This window comes from Diorhabda carinulata, chromosome 1 (assembly GCF_026250575.1).
Source record: "Diorhabda carinulata isolate Delta chromosome 1, icDioCari1.1, whole genome shotgun sequence".
Taxonomy (NCBI): domain Eukaryota; kingdom Metazoa; phylum Arthropoda; class Insecta; order Coleoptera; family Chrysomelidae; genus Diorhabda; species Diorhabda carinulata.
Genome location: NC_079460.1, coordinates 17,157,071 through 17,176,481, shown reverse-complemented (window position 1 = coordinate 17,176,481; position 19,411 = coordinate 17,157,071). Strand labels below are relative to the sequence as shown.

The window sequence follows — 19,411 nt, the reverse complement described above, 5'->3', positions numbered from 1 at the left end:
GGTTTTTCTTATTCTAGAGTATCTGGTAGATACTCAGTGTCAAGCACACATTTGCCCCACTACCGCCGAGCCACCAGACTACTATATATGCGAATAATCTTGTGTGACGTCCAGGTAATCAATATCGAAAATAAGCTTTTGACCGTAAAAAAAATTTCAAGTTCCAGCAAACGCTGGAAAATAATCAAAAGTTACTATGAAGCCTTTATCAGACACAAAGTGAGAAAGTAGAATCCAGGAGGTGAAGGCTGTATTATTGCAATTTGATAATGTTGTTGAATGCATAGAAAACTTAAAATGCCAAACGGGACAATTGGACACACTCAGTGAATGCGATTTCGTCTTAAACGAAATGTTTAGTTTAAAATTTATGTATGAGTTATTAACCATTAGCAAATTATGGCAATTTGCACAAGTCCATTTAGATATTATTTTTATAATATTTGTGTACATTTTGTGACTGGATCAAAGAATATCGACTAACTGGATTTAAAAAATGCTTGTCAGGTCGTTTAGAAAAGCAGTTATGGTTTGCCAAAAGATTTTAAAAATAAAAGGGTAGTCAAAAATTGAAGGATGTTTGATAATGAAGGCAGCGATCAACCTATAGAGACTGTTAAATGCCGGTATGAAACAGACTTTTTTATCACCATGATTGGTTCTGTGATAAGTAACATGGAATCGAGATTTATGTCTTTATATAAACATTTTGAAAATTTTGGTTCTATCTATGACTTAAACAAGTTGAAAAAATTCCAAAAGAGGAAATACTGAAAAACTGTCAGGATTTACACACAGTCCTGCAAGTAGGTGAGAGCAATGACTTCCAACATTATGAGTTGTATGAGGTGTAACAAAATATGATCCCAAATTTACCCAACGGCGTGAAACATCTTCTCCAATATATCGTAGATAACGATTTGAAATAATTTTACCCAATTATTAACATTATCATTAGAATTTTGTTAACAATACCTGTAAGTACTGCTTCCGACGAAAGTAGCTAACAATTATTTAAGAAATCCTATGGGTCAAGAAAGACTTTCAGCTTTGGGAGTTTTATCTATTGAAGCAAATATAGCGTCTGTTTCTTTAATTATTTCTTTTTTTCATTTTAATTCCAAAGAAGTATAAGTGAAATTCAAGTGTTTTTTATTGTATATTTCATCCTTCTAGCACCATCAGAGGGCCTCGCGAAATGTATCTTGTCCACATTAAGTTTAGGTCTTGCGCCGCCACTGGACAGTACAATAACTAAATAAAACTTTTAAACACAGTAATAATCATTTATTTCAACAAAAATAATATTTAATTAAAACATTACCTAAGGGTATTTTTGTAGAACTCTCAATCACTTTATCATTAAAATTATTTAGGTTTTTATTGGTCAGACCATTAAGACGATCCTCTGCCATGGTGCTTCTTAGCCATGTTTTTAGTATTCTAAGGCTGCTAAAGGATCGCTTTAGTGTACAGGTCGTGCATAGTAAAGCGATCAAAATTTTTCGGTTTTGGGAAAGAAAAAATTTCTTTCTTTTAGGACATCAATAACTGTTATATTTGTTAGATTGAGCCTATCGTGTCACAATTACTGCCAGAGTTCGATTTCATTCTTTATGTTTGGTAAATCATAAAACTGAGCAATAGATTCACATGTTTGTTTCAGATTTTCGGTTGTCATTTTCTGCATCTGCGCCGGGTGTAACTTAGATAATGCGAATTAAGGCGTGTTTTCTTCAGCAAAACGTACTTCAAGGGAGTTGAAAATTAAATCCAAGTATGGTATTACTAAAAACCTCTTCTAGTATTCTGAAGGGCTTTCTGCTGGATGATTGATTCTATGACGTTGTTTCCCCGTAATACGCGGCATTGATGTAATGTCCTCCACCATTCCAACTTTTTCTGCAACAACAGCAGCTTGCTTTATAATTGGGTCTGTCTCTGGTTTTTAATTAAAAGTAAAATCCTTTTAACATTTTCCGAGGCTTTGACCACGTCCAAAGCTACAGATTGGAGTACGTTGACAACGGGCTCCATCAAAGCCGAGTATTTGGCTACCAATATAATCCTGATAATGAAATTCTGGAAGTACCCGTTTTACAAGAATTGTTGTTCATTTATTCAACTGTCTGTAGGTGTTTCTAATGAACACAGGTGGTATTGTCAACAAAACGAATTAAAATTGTATGTTCGTAACAATAATTTGTAATTTAGGTATGCGGCACAAAAATTATACAAAACTGACGTGAATGCTGGTGAACGGCTGTCGTAGAAAGAAGTGCAATGCACACACACACACACACAACATACCTACCTACATATTTTTACACTGTTTAATGGCCTTGCGTTTTTGCAAATCTGATATTGTCGTGGTGAGAATGACGGCGATTTTAAAAACGGATTTCAAAACCTCAATGTTACTCTGAATATTTAAATACTTTCTACAATAGACGTTAACCCTCAATTTGTCATGCGATGCGGAATTTATTAATAGGTAAGGAAGTCAATTGCTCGCACGGCCTTTGGTCGCTTTGCGGCTAGCTACATTTGATCTTTAAGAGGGGGGCAACTGTACCCCCTGCCCCCCCCCTGGCGACGCCCTTGGCTCGAGATAATGCATATAATTCAGCAGTGAAAATGAATGAAGTTGGAAGAGCTCTTAGCATATATTTGGAGGTTAGTGTAATGATAGTGATACCCATTTTGAAATCTCGATGCGTCAGTGTAAATATGTACAAACTTTTTCTATTCATCGAGTATGTTATTCTTTGTAAACTTTTATCTTTTGTTTGTATTATTCACGAGTTATTATATTATTCACCCAAAATGTTACAGATTCATTAAGATTCAAGGTGGTCAAGCTGAAATACTATACTCGTAAAACTATATAAACAGAGTTATACAGATAGCCACACAATGCTGCATTATTATTGCTTTTAGTCAGATAAATTGCTATTCTCGCTAATCGAATGCAGTATAAGTGAATTCATATTTACGCTCAACATGTTGACTGCGATGTAATTAAACATATTGTTGAAATTTAGCTGTATGATGCATATTGGCACCATAAGCAGGACAAGCCGTTTATTATTTGAGTGCTGGCTTATCTATAATAGAAGCATCAATTTTTCATATTTAAATGGCGGATTGAGTTAATATAGGAGAGTGTATCGAAACGTAAACATGTTTTACCTTGAAATTTCTGCTTTAGTTTCGGCATCGTTAGCTTTTTTTCATGTATTACGAGATAAAATAAACAGTTCTTTGATTGTATAACATGTGCTACAACAAATACAAAAACCGGTAAATTTAGATAATACGGAATTATCAGAACGACGATTTTAGTGTAACCGACTTAATTTGTGACGTATCTGAAAGGTTCACACGCTCACAAGGTGCCATTAATAGAGCGCTTTTAATTAAGTTAGTGCCATCTTTTAATAAAGGAAGGCACTAACTTCATTGAAATCGGCTTCATGGCTCTTCTTTTTCTTTTTTAATAGGTCTCTATATGACTTATGGGTTTTCAGAAAGATAAAAGAATATCGGTTTTAATACATAACCAAATTCCCGGTGTTCGTTGTGTCCGGTGTTCATTTTGATTTGTATTCGAAGTCCAAATCCGAAAGATTTCGTTTCCGCTCTGAGTACGATATTTTGTTTTTAGAGAAAATCTGTATAATAACTACCACCACTTTATAAAAAAATTCTGGTTAGAGATACCAGCTATGTAACGAAAGCGACAATTTTCCAATAACAATTTTCCAAATTCGACTTTTTTAAAATTGAAAGCGGCTTTAAGAAAACCGCCATTCTTTCGATATATACCTAAAACCAAAATAGAAAATGAAGTCCAGATGCAACTCAGCCGATCTTAAGAATTCGAAATGTGTGTCCCCTGTTTGCTTACTATTAAAATCAGCGGTACTACACATAAACAATCCATTGTTAGAATGCCACGTGTATTAGAAGTCATAGAGGTATTAATTCCCCATCATGGTATTGCCAACGTATTAAAATGTTTTAATATTTGAATAATTTCAAATAATGTTCCAAAAAGTGCAGCATTGTTTTATTGTGCTAGCTAGTTCCACCTAGCATATTGGAAACACTGAACTTTATGATTAGGAAATACAATTCAGCGTCCCAAGAAAATTTTTCACGCTATTTAAAATGGAACTACTGCATATATGATTTTAATTTTGTTCTAGTGGATACTAAAAATTATGGAAATTGATATAAATAACAGTAATTGAATTGTTAGGAACAATATACTTACAACTAGCCATTCGCAAGGAACATATTTGTCGATCCAATGGGTAGAGCTTTAGATTCATTGGACAAGAAAGAGTGAGCGAAATTCTGAAACATAATCACTATTAGAATAAATACAAACTGGATTCATATACATTACCCTTACTAGTTTTATTGTTAATAGTTTTTACTTCAAATTAATTAAAAACTAATATTGTCAATGGTTTTATTTTGACAAAACACGGTTTTTAACGGTTCCAAATTCAATTATCACATTTTTATTTTTTTTATTAGAAATAATGATTCTGAACTAAACATATTTTCTTTATTAGTCAGCGAGCACATTCTTTTTTATTATTATGAAAAATATAATGCACAAATCGAACAGAATTTATAAAAAAAAATGAAATAAAATTGATGCTTTTATTTACAGGGCCAATTTATACAAATTTACAAGTGAGTAGAAATAAATATGTGTATTTGTATGAATCAAATGATAAAAGTAATAATTAGAGTAGCATGTTGACATCTTAGGTTCACTAGAAACTAGAAAACAAGTTTTGTAGTGATTAGAATGAAAATTTTGCACAAACAGAAACTGGTTAATTATAGAATTTTTTTTTATTTTCATTTTTGAGGTGCTAAACTAAAATATGATACTTAACAAGCTGTATCACCTACTTTTTTTACGCATACAGTTGAAATAACGAAGCGATTTTAAAAAACTCAAAGAAGAGGAAAGTGGGTATTCGACTAGTAGGGCAAGTCGTAGATTTACCGTTCCTTTAACCACCAGATTCCTTAAATTCCATCATACTCATGTACAATTGGATTTAGGTGAGCTAGATGAGGAATTCTGATGTATTACAAAAAATTGGGCTTAAGGAAAGAGGATGCTGAAATTGTAGGCGGTTGGTACCAGCATTTGTGAGTAGGAGAGAGAGCAGCTGAACAAAATGATTTAATGTACCGATCAGAATCCAACACAAGTTTAAAGGCTGTTTCATTGCACTATGGTAAATGTCTCCATTTACTCCTGTTTTTCATTTTGAACATTTGAAAGAAAATTATAAAAAGTGTTAAATATACTATTCTGCTTAAACTGGACATATATATTGTGATTAAGAAATAGCTTGTAATAGTTTTACCAATTTTTTTTACGCTCACCGTAAATGGGGTAGTAGGCTAGAGAAGATATTGAAGATAGGCCTGATGACATGGTTTGTAGAACGACTACTCGAAGCTAAACTAAAAATAAGGCGTCTATGTTTGGATCTGATATTGGAACAATATTTGTCGTTAACTCCACAATAACTTCAAATTAGAAATAAGCGTAAATATTATCCAAGGAAATAGTAGAAGTTCTTGGAAAATGAAAAATTCCTGGAATGTTACTAGTGTTAGAAAGGTTCAAAATGATTGATATAATTATTGAAATTGTTTCCAAAAATTGCCACCTGTCAATTTTAGAATTAAATTGGGTTCGACAAACTGATAAAATACAATTAACTTTCTTGAAAATTATTATATTCTTTGATTGATTGTGAGACGATATAGGTACATTGATTTGAATTAGAATGAAAATGTTATAGAAGAGACAGGTTTATTATTTTAGAAAGGATTTTGTATTTAATGAATAAAGTAACAATAATAAAATAGTTATCCAAAAAGAATTCACGTGAAGTACTAGGAGAGCCAAGTTCAATGTTGACATCAAAAACTTGAATTGCTTGTCTTTATATAATACTAAATTTTTTTCTATTAGCGCATTATTTAAGTGGTATTCATGAAAAAATGAAAAATAAGGCCAGGATAGGGGTGGTGGCCGACAAGGTTAGTACCTATCATGTCAGAAGTTGGTAATTGTGGAGTTTAACAATTTATTATAACAACACCAAAAGTGTGGGCACTTTATGGGAAGATAGAACACACCATCTGAGGGCACGGCAGTGCCCCCGCCAAGTCGAGCAAAAAAAATCGGAACGGCCGTATCATCCTATTCTCGAAGCAGTTCAGGCCATTTTCGATCCCCTATAATTTCGGTGTGGATTAAACTAGAAGCCTGTATATCTAGTAACCAAGCAAGCATTGCATAGACACGGTATATTTCAAATTGAATCAGTAGTTTATAAAGCATTATACCTAGTCAAAGTTCTTAATTGTGTCACTCACTGACTGACCGATCATTAAAACTCTAAGGCACTTCTAATAGACACATAAGCTTCAAGTTTTGAATACAATTAGTGTTCAGTGTATAAATCATGGAAAAACTAGAATATTTTTCAATGTCAGTCCAGCTTTCTAGACATACCAACTGGATAAATAACTGAAATCCCATATGATATATAAAAATAAAATTAAATGTTAATGATTCTATCGATATAGTGCAAAAAGTGAAAGTTAATCCGGAAAATTCAAAAATATATATTACATTAAATGGGATTACGAGCTTGGTCCGGTCAAAACTAAATTTGAATTATTTCTTTAATTTCTTACAACTAAATGTTCTTGATTTTAGGTCTTTTCTGTTTTAAAATGCGACGCTCTTTGACGTTGTCTTCAGTTCTGATGAGACGTAATAACGTCGAAACTAGTCAGCTATTGCACCCTCTCCTTGCAATTGCGAGCCATTAGGGATGCTAATATCGACAAAAAGGTTGATTTACATCACGCTCTTCAGAGGAGTTGTAATTCAATATTCGTCGAGTCATTAGCCAGGAAAGTAGTTGTTTTCTCCTTTGAAGAACAACAGAATACATTTCCGAAGTTATTTCAGAGGTGAATAGTAGAAATCCCTTTTACATTTTACATTTGTCATTTACCATCGAAATCTATATTATCGGCGATTACGCTAGATTTCTACCTGAGCAATGGTTCGCAGTTGGAAGTGAGGATGGTGCCACTTAGCGTTCGCTGGGAAATGTTTAACTACATGTACCAAATGCGACGCTCTTTAACTTTGTCTACAGTTTGGGTCTCAAGCCCGAACGAGGGGTGTCGAACTGCTCTGATAAGACATAATAACCTCGAAACCAGTCAGTAGTTGATGAAAATATTTATATTTTGATAAATACCGAAGTTAAGTAGAAACCTCAAATTTTACCTAAAATCAAGAACATTTAGATGCATTAATTTAAATTATTAATAGAGCTTTTGTTTATCGCGAACAGTTTCCCATAAGTATAACATAAGCTATAACTATACATAAAAGTCAGAGCCTAAGTCTCGATAATACGCTGATGGATATCGGTTTTGCAGTATTTACATACCGTTAATTAATGTCGACTTTGGAAGTATTAAAACACAGGAGTCCTTAATTTGTTAATACAATAGACTAAGAAGCATTTATAGTCCAAATTGGTAAAAATTGTAACATCAAAGCCTTCAAGAAAAACCCATAGAGAGAGGGAGTGTGCTTTGAGAAAAGCTGTAGCTGAAGCCCAAGAAGTAGTACTGGAAAAAAAAGAGAAAGACTACCTACAAAAATTAGAAAAGCTCATAAGACAGAGAGTGGGCTTTAAGAAAATTCGTTGTTGGTATTTAAGAAATAAAGAGTACTGGAAAGGAAAAAAATAGGTCTAGCTACATGTCTACCATGTCGGTTGATTTATATTCAGTCCCTATTTAAGGGACCTCCTATCTTAAGTTATTACGGAATTAGCTAATCTCACAACATCTTATAGTGATCACACAAATATTAAATTTTTTTTATGTTTAAATAAAATAGATTGACTTGGCCATTGCATGACAACACAATGTCATCAAAAACAAAACAAGTCTTGCAGCTTAGGCCCATTTCGCACCAAGCCAGTCCAGTCCATTCGCGTCTAGTCAAATTTTGTTCAGTCAAGTCACGTCAAAATTTACTTTCGCACTGAATATGTCGCTTGTTGAGTCTGAGTCAGTCAGTGTTGTGAAGAATTTGTGACAAGATGGATGCTCTTCTGCAAGCCATAATTTTACTCCGATTACACAGAAGAACGAAGATGAAGAAAAGACTAAATTTCTGTTGGGTTCATCCCATACATTAAAGAAGACCAGTGTTCGCTTCTTTCAATCACCTCTTTCCGGATCTACTCGATGACCCCAATTAACAGAGTATTCCATGTCACCTGAAGGTTCTGTACCATGGCAAAACGAGAAATGTCGGGATGTTTTGTAGACAAATCTGTACCTCTTTTTCACGAAAATATACTGTAAATAAAAACCTAGTTACTTACCAGTTGTGATCAATTCTATAGCTATGCTTCTCCATGCAGCAGCAATAAAATCCCGATTTCTGTGCTTTGGGTGTTTAGGATCGTATATTGCTTTTTTCGCTTGCACTAATGCTTCTATATACATTTTCTCCTTGCAACTGTCATGACTGATTGATTCTTAAAATTTTCGACCGGCTGAGTCGCAATAAGTCTTAGCAAATCTTGACGTGTTGGGACTTGACGGGACGCGCTTAGTATGAAACCAGATTTACACATGCTCTTTGTTTTAATGGTTAGGTTAATGGTTTTAAGTTAATATTTCCAAATCAAAAGTGTCCGACTTGATTGGACGCGAATGGACTATACTGGCTTGGTGCGAAATGGGCCTTAGTCAGCGCGAGTTCGCAATCGCCTTAAACGATCTTATTTACCATAATATGTATAGCTTGTGATTTACAAGACAGAAGGTCTTTTATGTAGGGACTGAATCAATCTACCGATTTTGGTATTAACGGGGTCTTACAACTATTTACGGTAGAAGAACTGAATTGCGAGACTTGGTTTTTAACAATTTTTGTTTTTGATGGCATATACTCGTACTATTCTTGAAAGAGATAACATTTTTATAAAATTTGAGCGCTCACATTTTTGGTATTGTTTTAATAAATTGGTAATTTTTTTAAGTCTATTATTACCAGCTGACGTCATATGCACCAACCTTGTCAACTAGTGTGGCTTACGAGAAAGTTTTTTTTTTATAATATATTGATATTTACCTTCAAGTCCTGTAGTTGTTATTGTATTAGTAAAATTGTGTAATCAATATTTTGAATATTTTCCATGTTCTATTAGTCGTTTACTTCTGAAATTATATTGCGAAAATATAGACCCTTTGACCTATTAGTGGTCCTTGCCTTTAAACATGCGTTCCAAGACTAAATCAATTTGGTCATGTCTTATCTGTAATTTATTTGAAAACGCTACATAATTGAAATTTGACATTTTGTCAAGACCTTTCAACTTTACACTAGGGTAGGGAGGGTAGAGGCGAGAAAAACCACCTTTAATGGGTGGAAAGCTAAAAAAGTGTCTATCTGTAGATAGCAAATTATTGTTCGAAGAATCACTAAAATAGCGCTAGTGTAGCAAACAGTGTTGTACACAGTGAAGTGTGCTAAGTTGAAAAATTTTATAGTTCACTCAACTAGTGTAGTCGAAAAATATACAGTCCTTAAAGTGTCAACTACTCACGTAGTCAAAAAGAACCTTTAAAATTCTTCAAAAACGTGGATAGTGATTTGATGTTAGAACTTTTTTTTATAAAACTTGGTTATTAGATTGCTGTAAATTTCTTGATTTTATTGTTGTTAATATAAAGACCTTTCTACTTGCTACTAAAGCGTCACCTTAATTTGTTTCCTTTCAACACTTTTTGATACACTGAGATGGTTCTCTTTACCTATACACTTCATACACCAGGGTTCTAAGTCTTTCCACCTCAGCTGACGCTTCGTTGTTTGCACGGCTTCTTTCCTGTTATTTTTGAGCAATTACAATATTTTAATTGAAGTTTATATTTAAATTAATAATATTAATAGCGCCATCTATTGTAATCTTTATTGAAAGTATAATTGTAACTATTGGTGAAATCGTAAACAAATTTCCACTTATAAAATATTAATTTAATTAATTACTAATTACTTGGATAATTACTTCGTAGATTTTTTAATTGATTCTTGTATTTACATCGGAAGTTAGTAAGCATGTGGAATTTCACCGAGAAGTTAGTTGAATATTGATTACAAAATTTGTAAAATACAAACAGTTTGAATTTTGAGAATAAAGTGTGGTAAAAATGTACACACTGACACAAAACTAAATGGAGAGAATTATAATAAGTGGAATGAATTACAATGCTATTAATCAATAATTATTTGATGATCAAATAATGGAAAAATTTTGTTCCATCTCGATATTAGCTGTAAATTCAAAAAATGAATAAACTACTGAAAACCAAAGTTATTAAAAATAATTTTCGACTCAAACATTTCCAATTCAATGAATAATTTAAATTGAATACCCTCAAAACAAGTTGAAATATCCATTGGCACGGAAAATGCTTCAAAAGAATCGCAAATCGCTGGGTTAAACCCTTAAACTCTGTAATTAATGATTGTCGGAACAGTTTGGCGGAGAGCGTGAGACATGCAGATCATAGAATTTTAGTTTGTGAAATGCTTACATGGCATATTAAGACAGGAAATCTTCAAGTTGGTATTAAGTCAGCTTTCTGCAATGTAATGGTTGGAGCAAAGGAGCTTTTCATGTTATTACGTGAGATTAACCAAAATAATCATCATGCTCTATTTAATTTCAGAGCTATTTGATTGCTAAATAATAATTCTGAAAATATGTAGACGAGTAATGGCAAACAAATGTTCAGGTTTAAATTCGATCATGATTTTATTTTTAGATGGAGAATCACAAATAATCACTATAAATAATTATATGAAACTAGGCTGTACTTTAAGTACGATATTTATACTATAGTCCAATGCTAACTGAAATTTGTTTGTAGTTGTTAATTCAGGTTAAACATTATTTGTACTATTAATTATACAGTGACGTTTTTCATGAAGATGTAGTTTGTAAACAAGTTATACCAGCTTTCAGTAGATATTCATAAACGTCATTTGTCAATATTCAATAATAATCGTTCCCCAAATGTTACAGTGACCTTCCTTTGATTATTTTCGGAGTAGCGGTTACAACAAGTATTGAGAGAGACTTAAGGTTCACCAAATTGCAGCTAATAGTAGATACGCACTATAAATGAACTGCAATGTATAAAAGTTAACTAGAGGAACTAAAAACGTAAAGCACTATGAGCAGAAAAGGTTTTTGCTGCTCCAATATTTTGGGATTTTCGATGATGATGAACACAAATAATAAAAAAACTGCTATTTTCGAGTAAAATATTTTTGATACAGAACGGACGGAACTCTAACTCTGTAGTTTTTAGCTCGCACTGTTTTACCAGTGCTGCAGAGCTTCCAAATAAATTGAGAACTAAAAACATCATTTAAATAATAGCAATAATAATCTGAACCAATACAAAATGATTTTCTTCTAATTGTCACAAGAAAATTTGTAATACTAGCAGCTATCTTGTGACACCTTGATAAACAACTCAGTGGAATAATCCACCTGCTTTCGATTCACGATAATCCAGTAGTATTATTCATCTAAGATACACGAACATGTTCTGCGCGCTCTTTCATGAACTACACTACGAGGATTCACGTAATAGACACTGCGGGTAAGCGTAATTTTGTATAGTGTATGGAAGTTTTTTTGGGTTAATAAATACCAAAGACATTTTATGTATATTCATACGAAGAAAAAACGGAAGGTACACCATTAACAAATGTAAATATAGAAAGTACTGTTGTAAGTAGAGGAATAAGCTACACAAGAAAATTTACTTCAAATATTTGTGAAAAAAGTGATTGAATTGTGGTTGTAATCGAAAAATCTATAGAGAGGAATAATGAGAATGTATCAAAGAATAAGTGTAGGTATATTTTCAAAAATCATTAACTGTATTAAATTGTGTGGTATATTTGAATTGCGATATTTGGGATATTAGATGCAACTCTGAGTGAGTCCCTAAAAGCCTTAAATATGGTTTGGTTAATGGGAGTGTTAAATTGTTCAGAACATTTTTGAAAATTGAAACATAATTTTTTTAATGACAATGAAAGTAAAGTCTAGTAAAGATCTAGATAGAGACATACTTTACATGTCTTGGTGATTTACATTTTTATTGTGTGGCAACAATCCCAAGAAATCAATGGACAAATACAATAGAAGTCACACAAGTTGAGTTTTTTACCAAAATCTACCACTGGGTCTCACTCTTATACAGGGGTGGAAGTCGTCGGTTTAATTCGCAAACTCTATAGCACCAAATTTTACAGTAGATACAAAAAACTTAACGATGGAACGATAAAATAAAGACTTAACATGTTTTATTTTAATAAAGGATAGAAATCGTGGCCAGATATCAAATTTTTAGAAAATAATTGAAGAAAAACAGTACAAGCAAATTTACACGGATTGCGGTTAGCTTTAAACAAAATGGAGGTGCGAGATTTTCTATTTAGACTTTTAAATTGTATCGGATTTTTGTGAGCCGTCACGAGTTTTTCTATTAGATGCATTCGTAAATTCTGTATCTAATGATATTAAAATCCAAGAAGGAAACGATGTACGTGGTTTGCGACCTAAGCTGACGTTATGCAGTCTGTTTTCCCGTCCGTCGGTTTGTTCGCATAATATTCACATCCTTAACTATAAGACTTAGTAACAAAGTAATAAGATGTTTTTAATCAGCATAAAAAACTCAGGATAAACTAAGTTTTGGTCCTTGGCACTTTCCGTTTCTGACTATTTTATATCGAAACATTCCATTATGACAAGTTTGATATTCGTGTGATAGTTCCATCATCAATTAATGGTATCTTTAGTAAGTAAAATTATTACATATTCATGACTAAATATGACGAAGTCATTCAGATGAACTTTCATTCTGATCAATAGAAAATGTTTTAAAACATCTTTAATAAAAATACAAATTGTAGGCGATTCCAATGTAGTAATTTCAACCTCATGTTAATTCAACCTTTTATCATGAAAATCAACAGTGAATTTACTATAGTAAATTCTGTCCTCTTCTTTATAATTTGATTAAATATTTTTCAACAAACTGTACGTGATGTTTATTATGTCACTTTTCAATTTGGTGTGGAAAATTATATCGTTTTCGTTTTGAATATCAATATCACTTGTAGTTAATATTCTGTTCTGTGTGCCAGTTCAAATTAAAAATAAAAAATAAAATAAAATATTTAAAAAATTAAAAAATAATAACAAATAACCGCTTTCCCTATCACATTATGACAGAAATCCGGCTTTGCTCTAACCCACTGAGTACTAATTGAAGCATGTGATCTTTAACACCTTATACAGTTGAGTGCAGTCATATTTGAGTGAATGGGACGCTATTTTAGATCTTCTGGCTGTTATTTCGAACCTCCGCAAATGAGTAGACGTAAATCAAAATATGACTTATATAAAAGTCATTTTGAACAAATTATTTACTGATCTTTTCCATTTTTATACTGCAAAATGTCACTTTACTATAACTATAAACCATCAAGGCATATTTACTTTTGAGAAGTTAGTAAAATAAGCAGAATAATAAGTTATTATTAATTCTGTTGTAAATTGTTGGCCATAGCTTGGCGGCAATTCATGATTTATTAAAAACTGTTTTGTATTATTATTTATTCTTTGATTAGTTCTACTTATGCACTATATTGTACAGACCTTATACTATATAATACTGATCCAGTAGGAAAAATGCGAATGTAGACATTTGGCATGATGATATTATGAAAATGGCCCTCTTTTTCGTTTGAGAAAAACAGATCCGGCATCCAGACTCTGTTTGCCTCTGTGAGCGTTAAATATTTTAATCGTCCTCCGAAATCATTAAATTTGAGCCTCTCATCCAACCATTGCTCTCGAAAAGTGAGCTGTACACTGTATTCCTGAAAATTTTAGCCGTAGCTTCAGTATTTATTTGAGAAAATATTTCAACACCGTTTGATGAAAATGCTGTGACCTCGAACATGCGTACTTTCATGCAAATATAAAATATACATTTTAAAAAAGTTATATTACATGAAAAACTCCGAATCCATGATTATTTTTTTTATTTATATTGCCCATTCAACATGGGAATTGAAAAAATGGGTCTTTTTTGTTTACAAAGTATTTTATTATTTCAAATCAGTGTAAGAGTGAGGTCAAGTAAACAAAAATAGCGTTTTGGATATAGTATATTAATAATAAAGGGTAACCAAACACATGAGGCATGGCGTGAATAGAATACTGCAGGTATATTTGCAGGACCGCACTCAGGACTTGTTATTTCAAAGTAGGAATTGTATTTTGATGATTTATAGTTAATTCTATACAAAATATACTTATACATACACACTAATAAATTTTTTGAATTCAAGAAGTATTCTAGTTAGAATACTTGTTGGCAGCTAAAAATATTACGTTCAGTAATGTTAGACCTCCAATCAAATATTTTTTATTGTGACTTAATGAATCAATTATTTTCCCTACGCTCCCATGACCATCACGTATTTTGTGACTGATTTGGAATATAATATAGTTTTCAAGTATAGGCATGGTACTTTCTACCTGCACCTTTGTTAATTTAAAAACAATTTGACCCTTTTGAGATCTTATTTCTACCATTATAAAGTACTATTCCTACCTTTTACGAATTATCTACGTTACCTTAATAATCTAATACCATATTCATTAAACATTTTGGTAAGACTTTGTGTTTTGGAAATTTTCACTAAGAGGATTTTGAGGCCACTACATACCAATTGAAATGGATCCTCATTATAACGGATCCGAATCTAAAACTTCCAAAACCCAATTAAAGATCTAACCACTTTAGACGAAATTAATAAAAGTACAAACATTACAAAATCGTTTTCCAAGTGGTATAATTATTCATAAGTTAACTTGAAATCACTCAATAATTTAAACAAATTTCATAAATTATATTGTCTCCCTTCCATATAAAGTCATATGGCATTTATTGAGGAACTGTCGCTTGACTCCAATAGAATTGTGTGAATGGACCTCATTTAGTAAATATACAATGTACTTCGTATAGAGTGTGGTTTCCTTTGACTCCTGCATTAAACACCAAATCAATGGGGGTAACATAAGGCAATCGCGTTCTGTCGCATTTGTATCTATTGTACGCGAACAACGTTATAGTTTATTATGTCAAATCGGTTCCACAGCATATGACGTTCAGCAAAAGCTAAATAAGCATATACTATTTGGTCAGCGTCGTTGAATTTTTCGAGTGAAATCATCCATACTATGTAAAGCACCTTGCTTGGAGCTTTAGTTCCCTCTTTTTATATTATATAGATTATTAGGATTACTGACATACTGAGTATGTAATTGATTCTGAGTCCTATCAATTTTTTGACGTTTTCGACAGCAACTTACAGAAATTACAGAAGCGAGTAGATGTAAACTTTTACTAAAGGAAAAATTTCGTATTTTGTCAATTTTGCTATGAATCTTCTTGCAGGCGCGGTTTCTATGGAGTAGGGTCATGGCGGTCATGACCGTCTCAAACCATCTTACTTTCTGGAAAAATTTCAGGAAAGCATCAAAGCTTCGGTACAGTTTGTGCGAAATTAAAGGTAGACAACTAACCAATCGGCCAGGGCGTCATAGGTTTGAAACGTCATTATAGGATAAAATAGAGCGACATAAGGCACGTGAAGGTGATAGCATACAAAACGAAGCTTTTCAACTTTACGACGGTTAAAAAATTCCCTTCGAGCATCTATGGGAGAAAAACGCTCCATAGGATTCGACTTTTCAAATCTTCATGGAAATATTAATATTGATGTTGAAGCAGTAATAGACAGATTTTAAAAATATTCAAAGAGAAGATTGGAATTTGTATTATAATGTCGAAAAAGCCTTTTAAATAAATTATTTATGTGAATAGTATCTTATATTTACTTATATTTATTAGTTTTCAGTGAAGAAAATTCACCTATAGAACGTTCTGATCACAGTTTCGAGGTCGAGATCATCAGCAGTTTTTACAAAATATGCAGGCAACAACCATGCAGTACATAACACATTTCATGCAATGTATAAAAGGGATAATGGACGTGGGAAATTAGGTTGTTCGTAATAGTTTTTTATATTCGAAATAAGCATAACCCTGGCAGTTATTCAAAAGTACCATACAACATATTACAATCACCTTAGATAATAGATTTGAATGAATATCATATGATATTAAGATTTTAAATTATGAATGACCATTGGAATCGGCAAATTTTCATACTTTTGGTTGATTAGATTACAGATGTTTTCAATAGCAACTTTGATATATTATCTAAAATTGAAATAAAAAATTTCGTTACTACACGATTAGTTTCGATTAATTTTGGATAAAAATATAGAATTATAACAACCCAATTTCTCCTGTGGCAACTATAGAATCAGAAAGGATTGATGATTTTGAATTATTGACATCATTTTGTCGTTAAGTTGCAGTGATGACAAATTTTTACATCACACTCTTCATAAAAGCAGATGAAATGTACGTGTCTATTTATTGAAGAAAAATAATAACGTCATCAATAGTCTTGACATCATTTTCTTACATTCATTTATCTCCATGTAAAACATATTTAAAAAAATTACGCAACAGACAATTATAAATCTCACTGCAGCAGGATAATAAGATGCCGTCCCTGTACTACACCTGATTCAACGGCTTCTTTGACGATGGGGAGCTCGTTCCTCCCACGCGGCTTTTTATTTGTGGTTTATTATGGTACCACTGATTTGGATTAATAACGATGCCGTTCCACGATTCTCCTGTTCACGTGTTGATCACCCACTGATCATTGTTTTGTTTTACTATTTTAATTAATAAATAGACTTTAGGCTCATTGCACTTCAGTGGTAGAGATACATCACATTGAATTAGTCATTTAAAATCCAAATTTAAGTATAATTGCAAGATAATTCACCGTTTTCCGGTTAGTTATGTCATCGCAATTGTTAAGATATTTTAGGATCAATCAAGAATTGTTAATCATTAATATTGTGTAGAGAAATTCTGAAATTATTACAAACAGCTTACGTTAAATTGTCTTCATCCTGTGATATATTATGGAAGTATTTGAAATCTGATTGATAATTTGTCTTAATTTTTTATTATATATTTTATTATACACATTTTTCACTTACTTTTAGGCAATAAACGACAAAGAACTATTGATTCTTGTCAATTTTTGACAAAATTGTCAATTTATTCATTGTTGACATATTGTGAAGCTATTTCGAAATTATACATATACTTTACCCTGTTAAGAGAGAACAGAGAGTAGATTATTTCAGGAACAGCGCTTCCTATAGCAACATTGCTTATTATAATCTTTCTTCCTTCAATTTTCACGTTCCATGAGGTACTTATTCACGTGTCTCATTTAAAAAATATTATAATTTCAAAATTTTCTTTGATTGAACACTCTAAATTAATTTCTGTATTTATAGTACTAATTGCGATATTTTTTGGGAAGCTTCCGGAAATTTTTATGTACAACATATTCCTTATTCCAAAAAAAGCACAACGGAATAACATAGCTTGTAATTTGTGAATATTTGTAGTTAGAGCTATGGGTAATTTTTCAAAATATAATATACAAAAAAAATTTGGAAGTAGATGACGTGAAAATAATGCTGTGCTATGAGAAAAAAATTCTCATACGGCCCCTCATTTCTGAGTTATAGGCCTTCAAAGTGGGGAAATCAGGACTTAAATTTAAGTATATCTTCCAAATTATACATTCGAGCATTATGAATTTTGAATGGATGATTACGTGTAGCCATGTAGCGTGTCTCACGGTATAAAGAATTCTACACTACTATCTGAAGGCCAGGGGTGGCTCATATCCAATGGTTGACAATCCGTAACTTTTACAGGGACAATCTAAAGATGGAAAAATGAATTTTTTAATTAAATTTCTAACAAATAGGTTTTCTTTGTTCAACTCAATACCTTTTGTAAGTATTTTTAATAAATAATTACAATTTATGATAAATTTCTTCAGAATGTCTCTTAATGTCGAACGGTTTTCTTGGCATGTACAACGATCTAAAAATCTACATATCTCCTAAACCATAAATTCTATCGAGTTAATCAAAGAGTACTTTTTCGTTGAAAAAATTATTTTGGCTGTCTATATATTGTACAGATTATTAACAATTTCATACTTTAAAAAATATACTTAAATATAAACTTTGATTTCACAACTTTAAAAGAATATAACGCGAAAACGAGAGGTCGTATTAGAATTTTTTTTTCATGTTTTACGTCATCTACATACTCAAGAATTTTTTGCATCCAGTCTCGGAAACTGTATAGCTTCAGAATTTAACCTAAAATCTATTTCAATTTTTACCCATAACGATGTATCAGATTCTCTCAAGAGAAGAATATTTGCCAAAATGTACATTAATTCTTGGAAAAACATAGTTCTATGTATTTTTATTTTAAAGAAAGCTAAAATTCAACATGACTGTTGGGAAAATCAAGTACAAACACTAAACTTCGTTTATTGATCAACTTGTTAAAATTACTTATTAAATTTAGATGTCGAGCAACTTCCTATTGTCTGTTAAACAATATTGTTCTGCTCCTTCAACCCCATGATTGACACTGGTTTATACCAGATATAAGTTTGTATCAAACTCCAATTTCATGGGGTGTAATTGGGAGCTACTTCGAATAATCTTGAATATAACAATTTCGACATAATGAACTTATGTATGTTTCGTAACATTAATAAGGAAAGTTGTTGTCGATTTGCTAAATTCGTTGTGGTGAAGTTGTTGGATTAGTCATTTACAATAAAGTAGTATTGTTGATTATAATGAGAGAAATTTAAAGGTCACGCATTTAGTCGAGGTCTAGATTATCTACAAAAGTTGAATTGTTCATTCAATGAGTATTTAACAGTTCTTTATATATTGTGTGTTATTTCTCATAAATTAAGTGTATCTACAAAAAAACGTAATTGAAAAATGAGATGAAATCAATTCATCAGAAAGTTGTTTAGGTAAGTTGTGGGGCCTAAGGTACTCAACACTACATATTGTATGTACATGTACCTGCAAACTCCTTCGATTTAACTTGAAAATAATGATAATTACCATCGCCTTCCTAATCCACCTTTTAACGCATCAATACAACAATACGATTCGAATTAAATTCATAAAAATAAGCTAGAATTGGATGGAGCTTTAGAAATTGA

General features: G+C 32.0%; 1 protein-coding gene across 4 annotated transcripts in view; it reads right to left on the bottom strand.

Annotated features, from left to right (window-relative positions):
• Positions 1-19,411, bottom strand: part of LOC130892453 (glutamate-gated chloride channel) — a 74,453-nt gene that overhangs the window by 8,741 nt on the left and 46,301 nt on the right. For all 4 annotated transcript variants that reach the window (XM_057797892.1, XM_057797885.1, XM_057797900.1 and 1 more), the window contains 2 exons: positions 13,845-14,068; positions 4,280-4,362 (listed from right to left, as the gene is read on the bottom strand). In XM_057797892.1, the coding sequence (XP_057653875.1) occupies positions 4,280-4,362; positions 13,845-14,068 (307 nt within the window). The remainder of the gene's footprint in view (positions 1-4,279; positions 4,363-13,844; positions 14,069-19,411) is intronic.